General features: G+C 43.4%; 2 protein-coding genes across 6 annotated transcripts in view; one reads left to right on the top strand and one right to left on the bottom strand.

Moving 5' to 3' along the window:
• Window positions 1-16,753, bottom strand: part of LOC143342924 (uncharacterized) — a 432,164-nt gene that overhangs the window by 368,595 nt on the left and 46,816 nt on the right. For all 5 annotated transcript variants that reach the window (XM_076767255.1, XM_076767256.1, XM_076767254.1 and 2 more), the window contains exon 2: window positions 15,422-16,291. In XM_076767255.1, the coding sequence (XP_076623370.1) occupies window positions 15,422-16,291 (870 nt within the window). The remainder of the gene's footprint in view (window positions 1-15,421; window positions 16,292-16,753) is intronic.
• The window catches only part of LOC143342928 (uncharacterized), a 454,297-nt gene that overhangs the window by 129,799 nt on the left and 307,745 nt on the right, over window positions 1-16,753 (top strand). The gene's annotated exons all lie outside the window — the stretch shown is intronic.

The following is a 16,753-nucleotide window of genomic DNA, read 5'->3' on the forward strand; positions in this document are numbered from 1 at the left end:
TCGAGGACCAGTCTCTCATACATGAAACTTAAGGGAGAATGGTAAAACGAGAAGTGATATTTGACAATTTTTTTATAGCATTAGGGTTTGATGAAACTTTCCGTCACTTTCCACATATATTGTTTAACATTTCAAGATACACATATTTTTTTTGCGTTACATTTTATCGACTTTAAATGAAATAATAAATGTTACTCCATATGTCGATGGCGTTGATCGGCGTGCAGTTTAGCTTTTAATGATACGAAGAAGTAGCTAAGTCAATGATGTTTAATCCTCCCAAATTCTATGTATTCTATTTAAAAACTACATCACAAAATTTCTCTGACCCGGAAAGCAAAAAAATCCCAGAGCGTTCCTCAGAATGTACTCCATATATGATCGAGGGCGAGCCTCCCGTATATGAAACGTCCCCCCCACCCGAACCCCAGGCGTCAATTCTTACTTCGTACGTACTGTAGTCGAGTTCGTCACGCCGAACGCGTTCTGCTAGTCGAGTTACGAGACCTTCCGTGGTCCCGGCAGCCACCGAGAGAGGTTGAGACGCGCGGTAACCCTTTGTCGTCGAGATAAATACACTGTCCCACTTTCTTGCGGGTAACGCGCGGCGGCGTCTCTCCGCCGTCGTCCTGGGGACTTCAATCATAACGGCGGAACCGGCTCCATAAATTTGTCGGAAAAGATAGTGGCGCACGGTACACGTAGCACGATCGTCGTGGCCCCGTCGAGAGCAAGACACGGGCGTGCAGCAGCCCGCGGACGAGCACGGGGACAACGACGTGGAAAATGTCATCCTCGTGGCGGAAGAGGAGTCGCGACCGTGGGATGTGGGTCACAGGGCCCTCTGCTGGGTGTGATCGTCTCCGTAGGAAAAGAATCCGCGGGGTTGCGACGTTCCTGGCCGGCCCGAGACACACCGAGCGTCACGACCATAATGACCGTCCATTACCTAATGCCCGTGCACGGGGCAGTCTGTGATTTTCAGACGCGTTGCCGTTGATACGGTACCCCGGCGCCGTATATTCCGGCAGGCGCTTATTTTTATAGTCGGTATGTAGCGAAACTCGAGTTTAAACGAGGGCGGTATTTCTCCTAACGACACCTTATCTTTGTTCCCCAAAACTAAACCATGAACACGAACTGGCAATTATTTTTGTGCTTTGGGAAAGTAATTTATTGCTATTTCTAGCCTCAACAATCTTTGTTTGCATGTGAGATCCCTTAAAAATATAGTTGGGTGGGAAGGTGCATGAATTAGTCCACAAAATTTCTACGACCAAATGAGCACTTCGATAGTGCACAGTTAATTAATTTTAAAATTACAATAATCTGTTTACAACCCATCCCAAGACAACAGAACGATGAATAATACAATTCGTATAAATGATGCTCCAATGCTGAGATCGATCTTTCAGTACCTTCCCTCCGTAAGGGACACTAACGATCGATCACAACGAAAAGAAGCTATCCACGACACCTAGGGGAAGTTTCACGCGCCAGACATGGCCGCCAACGTATTGAAAAACGCGGTAAAATGAATTTTTCGCAACAATCAACGCGAAAAAATACGCGTCTGACGCAAGCTTTCGATCGAACAATTACGTTTCAACGGAACGGTTGCGTCTAGCGCGGGTGCGCGTGCATTCGTGATCGATCGTCATGATTCATCTACGGTTCGGGGAACGAATATGGGTTACATACACCCGTACGATCGTGCCCGTAGAAATAGAATCACGCAACGCTTGTCCTAAATCCCGAGCATGTCGTTCTTCACTGCGAACCGCACGAAAGCCACGGTGCCTGGTGGGTAAGGCAATGAGCGCCGTGGTCGGCCATTAATCGACCGTATCCTTTAATCCTTCAAACGTGTACAACCCGTAACTGCTCGTGGCAGCGGGAACGCCGCTCTTGGAACCTTCCCTTTGTTCCTCCTCGACTTCCGAGAAGCCTCTCGAATACCGAACCGTGTTCGATTTAGATTTCTTGTTAATTTAATTACTAGTCGCGTACGTCGAGCACAGATTTCGAACAATAAAAATCGTTATCAAAGAAGTTGCTCGCTGCCCCGTGAACCACATGTGTGACATGGAGGATTTCTAGTTCTTTGATATTTGTTTCTTTTTTTTAAGAAACGCTTCCAGTGCTTTGTATTGACATTCTGTACATATGTTTAGTGAGATAATGAGTATGTAGAGTATTTTTTTAAATTGAAAATAATGAAAATTGTACGAGATACGGATCATTTAAACAAGCAACTTTAATATATTGATTAACTATAGAATGGATGATATATTTACGTTTTTACCCTGACACAAATATAAATTTAAACGTAATAATTAGAAAGTATGATCTAATGATGCGGAATATAGAAAGCGCTGCAACATTTCCAAAGCGAACGTGGCTGTCAAATATTTATGCGAGCAACTTTTATTCCGAGTGAAAGATTATTCTCTAAAATAGATTCTTTCTGACATGGAAACGAAATTACAACGAGAGTATAGTGACATGTTTTCAGCAATAAGTTTGAATAAGAATAAATGGTAATAAATGTATCATGGCACACACCTTCAAATTCACCAATTATGGAAAATAAAGTATTCTAATTTTACATTGTAGCCAAAGCTGAATATAACTGAAACCTTAATAAAAAAAAAGACGTTTCTGATGGAATAAAAATTTGGTAGTAAAATTGATCGTATAAAACAACAAAGTAAGTAACGTTTAAATATAGATTTCACTTTTAAATACCTTTTACACAGTCCGATAAGGACATGTTAATTTTGCTGTGCAAAAACTCGAATCTCAATAATTATTTGCACGCGTCGTGACTCTATTACTTATCGTCAATAACTTGTGTAAAAAACGCAAGGAAAGAGAGAACTCCTTGAACCATTCGACCGTCGTGAATCTGCATCACAAATTATGCAGGAAAGATATTAACTGATGACGGTCGCGTCTGAATAAATAATCAAATATTTTAATGCTGTAAATACAGCCGAGAAATAAATAAAATAATTCTTCAAAAAAAGATGATACTACATGAAAAAACAAATTGAAAAGCAAAGATGTCTGTCCACTACCCACCGTTTCTATTTAATCTCTATTTAACTTCTGCTCTACTGCACACATACAAAAGAAATTTTTAAAATCAATTGTTCTAAACTCTGTATGTTTGTGATTACCCTACAACTCCTACAAACTAAGCCCAGCCCAGATAAAATTTTCTTTTCACTCTTTACGTTCCAAACAGAAAATAAAAATATCGCCTACATAATTTTTGCAAATACTACCTATGAAACATACTATAAGTCTTCAAACAAATATACACCTATTCTAAGCATCTAGATTATAATATAAATATAAAAAATCACAAAAATCTCTTCTCGAACCTCAGCAGTCTATCAAGTTCGATGTATTTACAACTTGACGAAAAGCAACAAAACTAATTAATCGCGTGGGTCGTGGAGTCGCTGTACGCGTGCATTGCAGTATCCCCGAAGAGGTTAACGACCAATGAAGTCGTTGGACCGAGCGATCGTCTAATTGTTTCGTGCAGAGTATAATCCGGCAATAAAGAGCGAATTACCTCGGCTGATTAATCGGTACTCGATCGCTAATCGTTACCAACAGCTCTAAATAAAAGCTCGCCGCGATCGTCCGGCCGAACGTCCGCGTCCGGATGCAACAAACAATCGACAGATGTAACCGGTGCCTCGACCTCGCCGATGACGTGAGCCATTAATTACCGGAAACGTGACCCGCTCGCCGGTGACACGCGCTGCACGGCTCATGTGCATCGGGTGCAGCAAGAAGATATCGTCGTATCACGAGCATCACGAAAGAACGTCGACTCGAGCTGGGCGTCTTGGCTCAAGAGTCTCTATGGCCAATCACTTTCTCCCAGCGAACACGTCTGGACGGTTCTCATCCGGCGAAACCCGGAGTCACCAGGACACTATGCATCCCCGCAGGGACGAACCCTCGAAATCGGTCAAAATTGCAACCTGAGAGAAAAATAGGGGGGAAACTTCGAGTAGCCACGAGTTTGGAACATTGATGAAACGTGGACGAGCCTTGTTTTGTGATTGATTCGGAACTTTGCTTAACACTGGAACTATCGAAGTGGTCAAAATGACCCATTTGTAACTTCTAATAAAAATTGTAAAATATTTACTCGACCGGATTGTTGAAAATGTACCGTAGTTTTCTATAAGAGAATGAATAAACATTTATTTCCATTGCATTATACGCTTCTTTAAGTATCTATTTTAATTCTTTTCTCTCTTGGAAATACCTTGATATAAAATGTACTACTGAGAGACGAGATGATGGCACGTTAGCTACAAAGTCACTTCTTAGATGCTTGGTTACTATTGAGTCAATCACGAATCAAGATTGAGAATCTAAATAGTGGAGGGTACGTTGTGGGTGCCAACATCTCGTCTTCAAACAGTACATTCTATCAAGTTGAATTTGGGGAGAAAATAATTTCACAAATTTACAATTCTCCAGATTTACGAGTACTTAAATATAAGTGACTCTGATAGAGTCTTCTATTTCTTCTTTAAAGTAAAAAAGTGACAAGAACTAATCTCAGCAAAATTCTTAAATCTGATAAATATTTTGTGCAAAGTTTTATTAAAATTGTAGCAACCCAAGTCGTCGATGGACTGTTTCGACGAAGTTGCCCCCCTGGGCCACGTGTCAGAGACAGCTACCCTCTACAGACTTCCGAGAAGCTATAATAGACAATCTGAAAACAGAAAGCTCATTTTCTGTTCTCAGCACAGGCTTTAGACACGCAATTCTAGAATGGATTCGATTCGCGTAGCGGCGAACGGTATTGTGACGAAATAAATTGGCAACCGTTATCTAAGTCTACCGCGTAACAATGTTGCAAGAGTAAACTGCTGGATAGAGAGGGAATGATATTCCGAATTGGATAGGATTGCCACGAGAAGTAAATATACGATGGAAGCTCAAAGTCTGTCGACAACCAGGACTACCATTGTCAGGAAAAGGGAAGCTATCGAGGCTGCCAAGTCCCTATTCCTTTTAAAGAGACGAGTTCCTCTGTAACCAGAGGTCTCTTGGGGTCTACATAGTAGCTAACGAACGTAATTCGTGAAACGAATCTCTGGCTTCCCTATTATTTATTTACGGAAGTGATTTACGGTGACGTTGGTTCGCTACTCGAGAACTACAAATCAAAAAATTAAGAATACACAGGGGATATCTTTAACCCTTTCGTGGATTAATGAAATTGCGAAATATAGTCCAAAGAATGACCACTTTTGATAATTGAAGAGAGAGAGTGTGAGAAGTAATATACTGTGAATTTTGTAACCGAGAGTTTTCAAAATTTTTATGTCTTCGAATCTAATTAATTTCTTGCATCCATCTAGAGTGAAACTAATATAAAAATTTCAGTGATTGAGTTTATTGAGTCATTGAATTTCGATTTTAACTTGAAAGAGGTTTATCGAGCTGGACGAAGATCTTCATTAAAAATACAAAATTTATTTCACGAACGTCGAGCGCGAGGAGGGTCGGTTTAAAAGATTTAATTATTTAATTACCGGTTTAAAAAAAACCATATGACAGCCGACGTATTAAAGTATTCCGCGGTTTCGTGAAAGCAGTCGTTTCCGCGAATGCTTTCTCCCGGGCATATTGCGATTTCGACGATTCTTATCAACTAAAACCGGCAGTCGTCCGTGGCCGATGACCGCAAGTTTCACGACAACGTTTCGAAACGACCGTGGAATATTGACGGTGACAAGAGGGGTCGTTAAGCGTTCCGTGGGCTTCAAAACCGTAAAACGATTATTTATTACCAGATAACGAGTAACAAACGTTCATCCCTCTCCTTCTCCGTCGTTGAATTCACGGTGTGTCTATTGATGGCGATTGCAGATTTTAAAAATACGATCGGTCAGGTGCCGTGAATTTCGACTAATTTCTGCTGGAAAAAATATTAAAAACGCAGCGAAAATTGGACTGGGAACCATTTGCCAAATTTTTTTGTAATCGAATAATCAAACTTCTTGGATCGTGTTCCACCTCAAAAGATTGTAATTCTATCTCTAGTATAACAGTCAATCAAATTCTTAAAAGGTTGTTTAAATTAAATAAAAATGTGATATAATTTGCTAATTGTCCTTAAAGTATTCAAAATTGCCCTCATAGTGGGGCAATATTAGAGAATTATATTGCATTTATCATCAACATAATAAAAAATCGTAATTATTTTCTATTTTAGCTGATATTTTTGTTATACAAAATCTTTGAGGCGATGTATGATGTTAAATAGGTTACAAAGCACCAGTCTAGCCTGACTGGAAAAAGTCGATCGCCAGCGGGGAACGATCGACAAGCGCGGTAAACCGCAGATCGCGTAACCCGTGTTGCGGTTGAGAAACCGCGAAATTTAATTGCTCATTAGCGGGCTCATGCGAGGCACAGATCGCCGTTTAATCCCGAATCAACTTGACAACTTTAACACACCCTCACAAAACCCTGATCGCCGCGAATTCAACGATTATAATCTGTTAGAAACAATATTAGAAAAAATTTCACGGTCAACGAAGTATTACAGATGATAGATAGTACCAGCCAGTTTCGAATAAAGGATAAAATTAACTGTTTCAAAACTCTTTCGAGACAAACGGGGGAAATAAAAATTATTTGACACGTACAAATCGATATCGATTACTTATTAACGAGACTCGTATTTCGTAAGTTTTAGCGATGCACGCGCCGAGAACTGGATCCATCGATAATTCTTTCGTATACGCCGTAAAACAATCAACGGAACTCATTACCGCGAACGACGTGTCGGCGTCCACGTGTTCGCATAAACAACCGACTGCTATCATCGAATGTTCGACACGATACGGCCGTAGTCGTTCGTTCGCCATCGTTCGGTATATGTAAACGCACCTTGCGCGCTCGCTGCTCAATCGACGAGGCCGATGCGGCGATACTTCAACGTGAGAGGGCCCCGCGTTCCGAACATGCTGTAAAACATATATTTAACGGTAGTCAGGTACCGTAGCGAAAGGATTGTAATCTTATACGTTCCAAGTGGTGGGTATCGGGTGTTGCTGTTCCGAACTCCGGCTAATATTAATGACGAGCCATTTTCGAAAGATCCTCGAGACGAGCCTCTGGCGCGCGCCAAAAAAAATCCTCGTCAGACCCCGTGCAACTGTTCCGCCCGATCCTCGATCCGATACGAATAACTCGCCGATAATTACGCCGAGATAATCGGCTACTTACTGTATTTATTTTAAATCAACTTTTAAACACGACCATCCCTACAGCCCGGAATCCTTTCGTCCCCTTTTTTCAGTCATAGATCTCTCTTGGGATACGTGTACAGTAATGATTCGTAAAATGAACGTCGTTCAAGGTATCTTTAAATCGTCGTTTTGCACGCTTCACTGGCTCCAGGGGAGACCTCCCCGATTGGGGAGGAATAGAAGTGTTCAACTTACGAATCACCTCTAAGGTTCATTTTAAGAATCATCACTGTACCACACTCTTGGCCATATAAATATTTGGAAGATGGATTATAAATCGTATATCTTACATTTTGCAATATCTATATATTTAGATTCTTAACCTATAATAATGTAGAATATTTGTTTTACCCACTTGTTAGAGGACACAATGGCCCTAATTTTGTCCTAAATATTTTCGAGTTTTATTGAAATAATATTTTATTAGACCCTCGCTCTTAAAATACAGAATAAAATATGAACAGTTCCATAATGAGTACCAGAAAAATTTTAGAAAATAGGGGAAAAGAATGAATGAAAAATGGTCGCTACCTGGGTCTAAAAGGACCCACCAAGCGGCGTTCGAGTGTTAACCTCGTTCCGGATTCGTTGGTCGGCAACGTCTTTGTCGAAATTGCCAGTCGAACGAATAGCGGCTTCGGTTGTTTGGGTTCGCACGAGCATAACCCGGAAATCGTCTGACACGGGCCCGAGGTCCGTGAACGTTGACACCTTATTATCGCGGTGCCTCGGGGCCCCGATCATCGGGAAGAAATTGCTCTCTGTCGAGCGGCGAAAGTCACCCGGGAGAAAAGAATGGCCCGCTAAACTATATTCCGATCGGAAGTCACGCGGAATAATCCCGCGCCGGGTTGTCTCTCTCCGCGAACGGATCGTTGCGCGATCCGATCGGCGACTAGCGATCAACCAGACCCGCCACGGTTCAATGAAGAAACGATCTTTTATCCGGACACTCGAGAGTACCCCGTACGTAACCGGGCTTATTCAATATCTTCCATATTTAAATCAGCGTCGGACCGATGCTAATAAAGAAACTAGAAAGGTATCCGGGCACGCCGTCCCGGCGAAATGATGCAAATTGCGAATGCTTCCTATTAGGCTCGACGATGCGGTCTCGTGCAAGTCGTAAGAATCAATCTCTCTTTCTGGCAAAAGGTAAACGACGAGACGCGCGCGGTTTACGAACGAAACGCGAGATGAATCGGTACCTTTCTAATGGAGGCGTTTCAAAGATGCGAACCTGTTCTATGGGTAACCCTCGTCTCACCGTGACGCGACTTTTGACTAACGCAGCAGCCAAGCCCTAATTCTAGGGTGGGCCAGACGATTGATGCTGGATGTTTCGAAACGTGACATCTAAATATTATCAGTTTCGAAGTTACAAGAATTTTTAATTGTAAATAGTAATAGAAGAATATATTTTTATAACTTCAAAATTCTTGTCGTGACAAACAGAGGAGGTTGCAATACATATTTGCAATACCAAAGTATCTAAGAAACAACTTATTGAGCCCTGGTCGTATTACACAACCCATCCATACAAGATTTCACGAGTTCCAAACCGTCCATACACGGTTTTACGAGCCTGTATCAAGTTTCACGAGCCCACAGACGACAGTGCCGAAGACATCTGTAACAAATTTCACAATTTCAAACTTGTCTCAATTAAGTTTCACGAGTGCAGACTCGTCAGTATCATGTTTCACGAATCCAAAGTTACTCGTATCGAATTTCACGAGTCATCTTCCTCTCACAAATCGGGGATCACTCGTCTCGAATTTCAAGAATAAAAAATGGTATTCGGTTTCAGTTTCACGAGTCCGAGTTACCCGTGTCTCACGTCCCAATTTGTGAGTCTCAGGTTTCACGATACATATTCCTCTGCTACCCGGGTACAAATCAGTCATAAAAGTATCACAGAATATACCGGTACTAACGACCTTCCGTAAAATGGAAAACGGAATAGCAGAGTGTAATTGAGTAATCGCGACCAGGAAGAAGAAGTTTACGGAGCGATCGCGGAAACGTGTCCCGGAGTCACGGTGCGCTCTCTCGTCGCGATCGGACCCAGGTTCGACGGGGCACACGCGTGCGGGCCCGGTGATCGTAAGTATGCAGAAACGGAACGCAACGTGGCGGCTGACACGACCGTTTAATGGCGACGATGGTGGCAACGCCGGGCGTAAAACCATCATTACCGCCAATTACAATAAATCCCCGCGCCGTATTCCGCTTATCGTTTTCCGCGCGGAGGCGCGGCTTAATCTATAATCCAACGCGCGGCTAACGGGCCCCGACCAGGCATGCGTGCGCGTATGAAAAGAGACGAGGATGGAAAAAGACAGGCGTGCGTGTCGTGCAACGGAACCGCGAATCGCCCGATCAATTTTCCCCGGCTACACTTTCACGACTGATGATCGGGTAGCGTTTCTGCCACGATTTACACACCACCCCGTGTATGCGTACGTGCGAGACCCGACGCTCTAAAACTGGCTCCAGATATACTGCAAGTGTTAGAACTTACAAAGCCTGAGTTCAGGATATGGTAAAAGCTGAAACATGTATTTTGGGGATACTTTAGTGTAAAATGAGTTTTTATCTTCGCCTTTCTTGCAAAGAAATTATAACTTTCGTAATCAAATTTACAAGGTTTATTCATACTGTAATGGGACTTATTATCGTGAGAAGAAGTGGGTGAAATAACAGAAGGAAATGTCGAGTGCTTGTGAGAGACGTACACGTTGAGCGTAGCCCTCTGTTGGCGAGTGTAGGACGTGAACCCATGGCACTGCAATCGCACTCAATGACCGCGTCGAATGTGTACAACCCTGGGCCCAATTTCCAGTGTAGCCTCAACTAGTTCACTCAAAATTGCATTTTACCTAAGTTATAAACTATCGAACATTAATATTACACTTAGGAACCACTGTATCAGACTCTGAAGGATTAAAGTACTTAAGAAAAGACATCCTTTTACGAATAAGTTAATGAAATATCTGATTAAATGAATATTGAACTGTTCGATCGAATAAATTGCTATACGTTGGTTTAATTGCTCGAATTAAATTTTGCCCATCAAGGCCTAACCCAGTCCGCGAGCCTAACGCCTACCTGTGGCTGTGGTACGCATGTACGCGCCTAGCATATTTCCCCACGGCACTATCCGTCCGAAGACAAGTGGAATGAACTTCGTCGTCACTTCCGGGACTTTTCTTCCCGCGCAGGATACATTTACGCTTTCCTCGAAGCTTGTTGCGCGCTCAGAATTTGTACAAGATTCGCGAGGCAGCCGGGGTATACGATAAGGACGCGACTTCTTCGGCATTTTTCTCGCATTAACTATCTTTGTGCGCGTTTCCTCGCGACTCTCGGCGTCCGTAGTCATTTATAGCCGGGGAAACTCCACATTCCAATTAGGACGTGCATTACGCCGCGACGTCGGATGCACTCGCGAAAGATAGTACATTGAAATTGCCTGGCAAACACGACGCACGGTGACCTGGACTTCGTTGCAGGTCAGGTCATAAAACGCTACGTCGATAGTCGAGGTCCGTGGAATTCTCCGTTTCTAAGTTTCCAAAACGTTGATTTGAACAGCTTTCCCTTTGGTTTCTACATCGAACCTTAGCGGGAAAATGGGAAAAGTACGAAATCTCAGGTTGCATCGAAACCTTTGAACTCTGTTGTATTTTAACCTTTCATCAGTTACGCTCTATACAGGATGATCGGCCACCCCTGGGAAAAATTTGAATGGGGGATTCTAGAGGCCAAAATAAGACGAAAATCAAGAATACCAATTTGTTGATGAAGGCTTCGTTAAACAGTTATTAACGTTTAAAGTTCCGACTGTACTGAATTTTTTTTCTCGAAAGTGGGTAAGATTTCGGGAGTATGTCTATTCACCGAAAATGATTATAATTGACCCCCGCAACCGAAAATAATTTTTTCAGAACGATTTGAAATTTTTGAATTTATGGTTAATAACTTTTTAACGAAGCCTCCATCAACAAATTGGTATTCTTCATTTTCGTCTTATTTTGGCCTCTGGAATCCTTGATTAAAATTTTTCCCAGGGGTGGCCGAACACCCTGTATATCTTCAACAGTCTTTGCATTATAATTCTCGGCGTACCACTTCTTTTAACTAGAGCTTATTATCGTAACAATACGATAGTGTTTGGAAATGCAAGGTAAACTCTGTTTCGATGGGCAATTTTAAGAGAACGATCAACAACCGGATGGTGATTAACTACCGGATAGATGACTCTGACGACAGTAATACGTTATTCATCCTAGTGAGCGTAATTAACGTTTCAACAAGGCTCCATCACATTAATTTATGGTAGAGATAGTATATTCGTGTCAACGCATGATATACCGCCGAGTGTCGGGCAGATTTAAAACTCACTACTCGAAACGACACTCAACAACATGGAAGCCTCGGGGTTCCTGACACTTAATACCGATTGACGCAACATCGAACCTTCGAAGGCAGATGTTTGAATACTTCCGAAGAAAGTCAAAGATATTTAAGTTACTCGAGGATCCCAAGCCATTCGAGACATTCGAATCTTGACTTTATGATACACGAAGGTTGCAAGGTATTCGAGACCCTCGAAGCGTACGAAACTTCCTAGACACTCGTGATATTCATAACATTTAACACTTTCGAGTCGTTGAAGATATTCAAGACTTTTCAGGACTTTTATGGCATTCAAAACATTCGGGATCCTGAAATAACCGAAGTGCTCGAAACGTACGAAGTTCTCGAAATCCTTGCAAAATTTCTTGCTTTTAATAATATTCGAAGCAATTCGAAAATTCCCAGGGCCTAAAATTCTTGTAGAAATTTTACTTATACGTTCAAATTCCCACTAGAGTTATAGGTAGATAGAATTTTCCAATTGCATCGAATATTATTAAAAGCAGGATTCTTGCAAGGATTTCGAGACTTTCGTGTGTGTTTGAGGACAGGAATGTGAACGTCTTAAATTCCTGCTATAATTTTTTTTTGGTAACAATTCAACATGAAAAAGATACTAAGCTTAGGATACGTCTCCATCGCGTCGAGAATCCGGCGAAGCCGTTCGACTGTCGATTCACGACGCCTATAAACTGCACGTGGGGACTCCCGAGCAACCGTACAACCAACTGTGGTCCAGATAGATCACGTCCGATATAATTAATGAGCACGACCTGCAATTCCCATACACACCTCTGGCTCCACGGGTCCGCCTTAACAAGTACCTCGACGAACCCAGTCTAACCTGAGCTAACCGGGGTAGTCGTGCCGACAACGGAACTATTCTACTCGCGGAGAGACATTATGTAGGTATCTGGGTGAGAGGGTATGTTTTCCTGCGCGGGCCACCAGCCTCTGCTCGTGTTTCGCAGAAAGAACCTTCTTCTGGCGTCTAATAATAGAGGAAAGTGCCCCAAGCGCCTCGCCATTTCCTACTAATTGTACACTGATTCGCCTACAACCGCGTTCGTCTCAATTTTATTCACCTGGGAAATCTTCACCTGAGAAATCGTCTTCCTTCCAATCTATTCGCGAATTTTTTATGCTGGCAACACTATTTAAGGTTTCCTTTTGTAAGTTTTTGTTAATTCTGTTTGAATTTGGCGCTCCCTTGGCGCTCCAGTGGCGCCGCCACATACGTGATACCCACCAGAACGCGATTTAAGGTTTCATAACGAAATAGATGAAGAAATTTAAAATTACAAACATTTATAAGTTTCTCCGGGACAAAGAACAATTTTAATATTCCTTAAAATGGCACCACGAAATTACCTTCGAGTAGTTGCTTCTACTAAAATGAATTCTTGGAGCGCAAAGGGTTGATTCATCTACTTACCAAGTTCCTTAACTTTTTAAGATCAATTGTTCGAACTAACTTCGATAAAATAAGAAAATTTTGCCAATCAGGAGTAAACGTTTTCCGAACGCAATCTGCACATGCATAGGCGTACGTAGAACGGTCCCGAACTTTCGCTGTCACCTTCGATGCATCGTCTCACGGAGTTCACGCGAGCGCCATAATATCCTCAATCTATAAATCTTTCGCGAACGATTAAATAAACCGTGACACACGACGATCACGAACGGGCCCGTTATTTACGGTTATTCGAAATGTAGTTTTCAATTTTCGTCGTGCACGGTTTCAAGTGCAATAATTAAGCACGATTTAGTTATAGTCGGAACACTTGTTTGGCCGCGGGGCATACAACTGTTCTCTCCTATCATGACCGAAAGGTGGCTGCACATTCTGGTACAGCGTGAAATAAACATTGGAGCAAGTTCAGCCGTATATCGTGCCTTTCGGCATAGGCGTCGCATAACGCTTGAACGAAACCGACGCGACGGTCGTTTGTCACGTGGCCCGCGGTAACTCCGCGTATGTACAAGCCGTACCGAGCCTCGAATCCCACGAGTCATGTTCCCTCGCAGACTGTCATCGATAAGGCATGATCGATAAACGAGACAAATTCACGGCAATCTCACCCGCGTTACGCCCACGCGAATTTCAGCGAGAGACAACGATCGAAGGAACACGGACGACCTCGCGTGTCCCGTACCACGTGGTCCTTATAAATTCACTGATAACGACGAGTCTTTTTCCGTGTTGCCTGCTGACTCCAGGCCGTCCTTTGAATTTCACTTTAAAATACGGACCTCAACCAACGCGATGGAAAATTCGAAAACGTCCGCGACGCGATACGCGCACGATTCCACCCGGAGAAACGGGGAAAAACAATTTTTCTTCCGAAGAAAATCGTGATTCTGTCGTTGGCATAAAACAATGAATCTTTCGTTTCCAAGCGAATACACCTGACCCTACACGATTTTACAGTTTCGAAGAATAATGACTTTATCAAAAAAATTCGAGAGTTATTCACCAGGAGATGGATTCCAATTTTTCATAAAATTCAATGGTATATTTGTCAGTGTCTGATTACTCTATCATTTTGCAATTCAACTTAAAATTGTATACTTTTAAACCGTCGTTTTCAGGGGCTGATTACCACTTTGCAGTAATTATAAGTACACGGTTTTCTTAGCAGTAATTAAGAATTTAATCACCGGTTCTGTAAAGTAGTCAGAATGGCCGCGAACTACCCCGCGTATTTCCACCCTTTGAGACGGGAATACCCCCCACAGGAACCGTGCATACGCAGTGTTATACCGGTCGTTGCAACATCGAGGCGCGTAAATCACGGAACAGGCGGTAAACCGAGCGTCGTGAATCATAAACGCGGGTAGGCGAGAAAAAACCAGACACCGCTTACGTTTCTTCCTATCCGTGGAAATTACGTTTTAATCATCGGTACAAGTGCATTAAGACCGGTGGCATAAATTACTAACCACGGTGCGCGCCTCCTCGTGCCACCACGCGTGTGTGTACGCCCGTATACGTGTGTTGCAATTTGCTTTACTACCGTGCGCGCGGTAACCGTTTGTGGTTTGTATTCAAATGGCCGCTGCACGCTCCTTTTATACACCTTCGTTGCGGGTACCGTTAGATTCAATACCACTGGCACAGACGGCGGCGAGGAGATCGATGTTATCGGGCCCCCCTATCGAGGGAAAATCTCGCGTTATGAGTAGAGTCGTTCCACGCCATAAGTGCACCTTTTCGTGAAATTCGAATACGCCGCAGGTTTTTGGAAACGTTTAAATGTGTCTCGGGGTCTTCAAACTCCTCCAAATTAAACACCTACTCAAAAACAAAGAACTATTCCACTGCAACTACCAAAAACCCTTGTCGACTCCTCACCCCCTTATGACAGTGATGGGTAAACTTGTTTAGAAGTGACCAAAAAAAAAATATGTCTATGTATATTGACGTTCCTATTCTCTGGTTTTGGATCATTTGGGCATTCAATTCGTTCCTATATACAGTGTTATTATTAATAATATAGTGTTTATAATTTATTCTATTAAATACAATAGCCACCTCTTACACTACCTCTTTGAACTAGTTCATATTACTAAAAGATACAAACACTGAGGATTCTCCAAATTACGAGGAATAGAAACGTTCAATTAACGAATCACGTCTTAAGTTCATTTTACGAATCATCACTATAATCAACCTTCAATAAAGATCTACTCACCCCGAGAAGCGAGAGGGCCTGCAACGTTTCGCCATCCGCCTGGTCATCGTCCTCCTCCTCTTTCCTCTGTTCAGCTACCACTTCTTCTCCAACCACCGAACACTCTGGCACTGGCGCGGGCGTCGATTCTGCGGCTTCGGCTATCAAAGTGTCGCTGGAGTCGCACTTGTTCAGGTTCGAGTCTTCCGTGGTTAGCGTCTCGAGAGAAACCACGTCGTTTCCCACCTTAGAGCTCTCGTCGACCTGGCATTGGTCGTTGACGGAGTCGCTGGCGTCCTCGTACAGAGACGTCCGACTTCTCCTTAGGTCGTTTCTGCGATCCTCGTCCAGCAGCCTCGCGAGAGCCTCGTCGGGAGTCTCATCCTGAGCGTTGCTCTTCGCAGGATCCGCCAAAGGATCCTCTCTCGCGATCTCATTGTCATCGATCTCCTGCGACACCAGAGGCGCTAGATCCACTTCCGCGATCCTCTCGTCTACAAACTCCTCTTGCTTCTCGAGCAGAACGTCGGTGTCCACTTGGCGTCTGGACGTTTGGGACTCATCCAAGTACCAAGAGGCACACTGCTCTTGACGTTTCTTCTCCGAGCTACCCTCGTCGCCCTTGGACAGCGCACCCTTGCATTTTCTCAGATAGCTTTTCACCTTCTTCGTCTTGCTCTTTCTGGTCTCTTGGCTACGGGGCAGGGTACCACTTTCTGATTGTTCGTTGCTCTCGCCTGGCACCCCGTCCGCTGGGATTCTTGTGCTCTCGACGTCCTGGGGTGCTTTGGATTTAGCTACATCCTCGAAGAACGTGCATGGGTCCTGCTGGTCCGGGGCCAGCGTCCAGGTCTCCTCTTTCTCGGGCACCCGACGCTCCACCGGTATCACCTGTGACAGAAAAATCGAGTTGTAGAGGATTTGAAATATCGTGGAGCTGCTTCTGCTGGTGGACGAACTGAGAAAGATCGTAGGAAGGACGCTGAAATATTAGATAGTCGGTCGAACAGAGGGATCCGTCAAGCCTTGGAAGAGAGTTAAGAGCGTAGCCCTCTGGTAGCGAGTACGGGGGGTGACACGGGGTATTATAAAGTCTGTGTCACACCACATGGTAGCAAATAAGTTATCTTTCGAGTAAAAATGAGTTCGACTATGCCTGCTCTAGTTACTGACGTTTGATTCCTCTCTTCCCAAGGTAGCCAAGTGACAGAGATGCTCGTTAACAAGAATTTGTTTTGTGAAAGCAGAGACCGATTAATTCGCAAGTATCGACGGTTGAAAATGGCGGATCGAAGGTGAACGCGAGCGACGCGGTGAGCGGTCATTCAATTCCATTTCGCAAGAATTGAGTTC

Source organism: Colletes latitarsis, chromosome 6 (genome assembly GCF_051014445.1).
Source record: "Colletes latitarsis isolate SP2378_abdomen chromosome 6, iyColLati1, whole genome shotgun sequence".
Classification (NCBI taxonomy): Eukaryota; Metazoa; Arthropoda; class Insecta; order Hymenoptera; family Colletidae; genus Colletes; species Colletes latitarsis.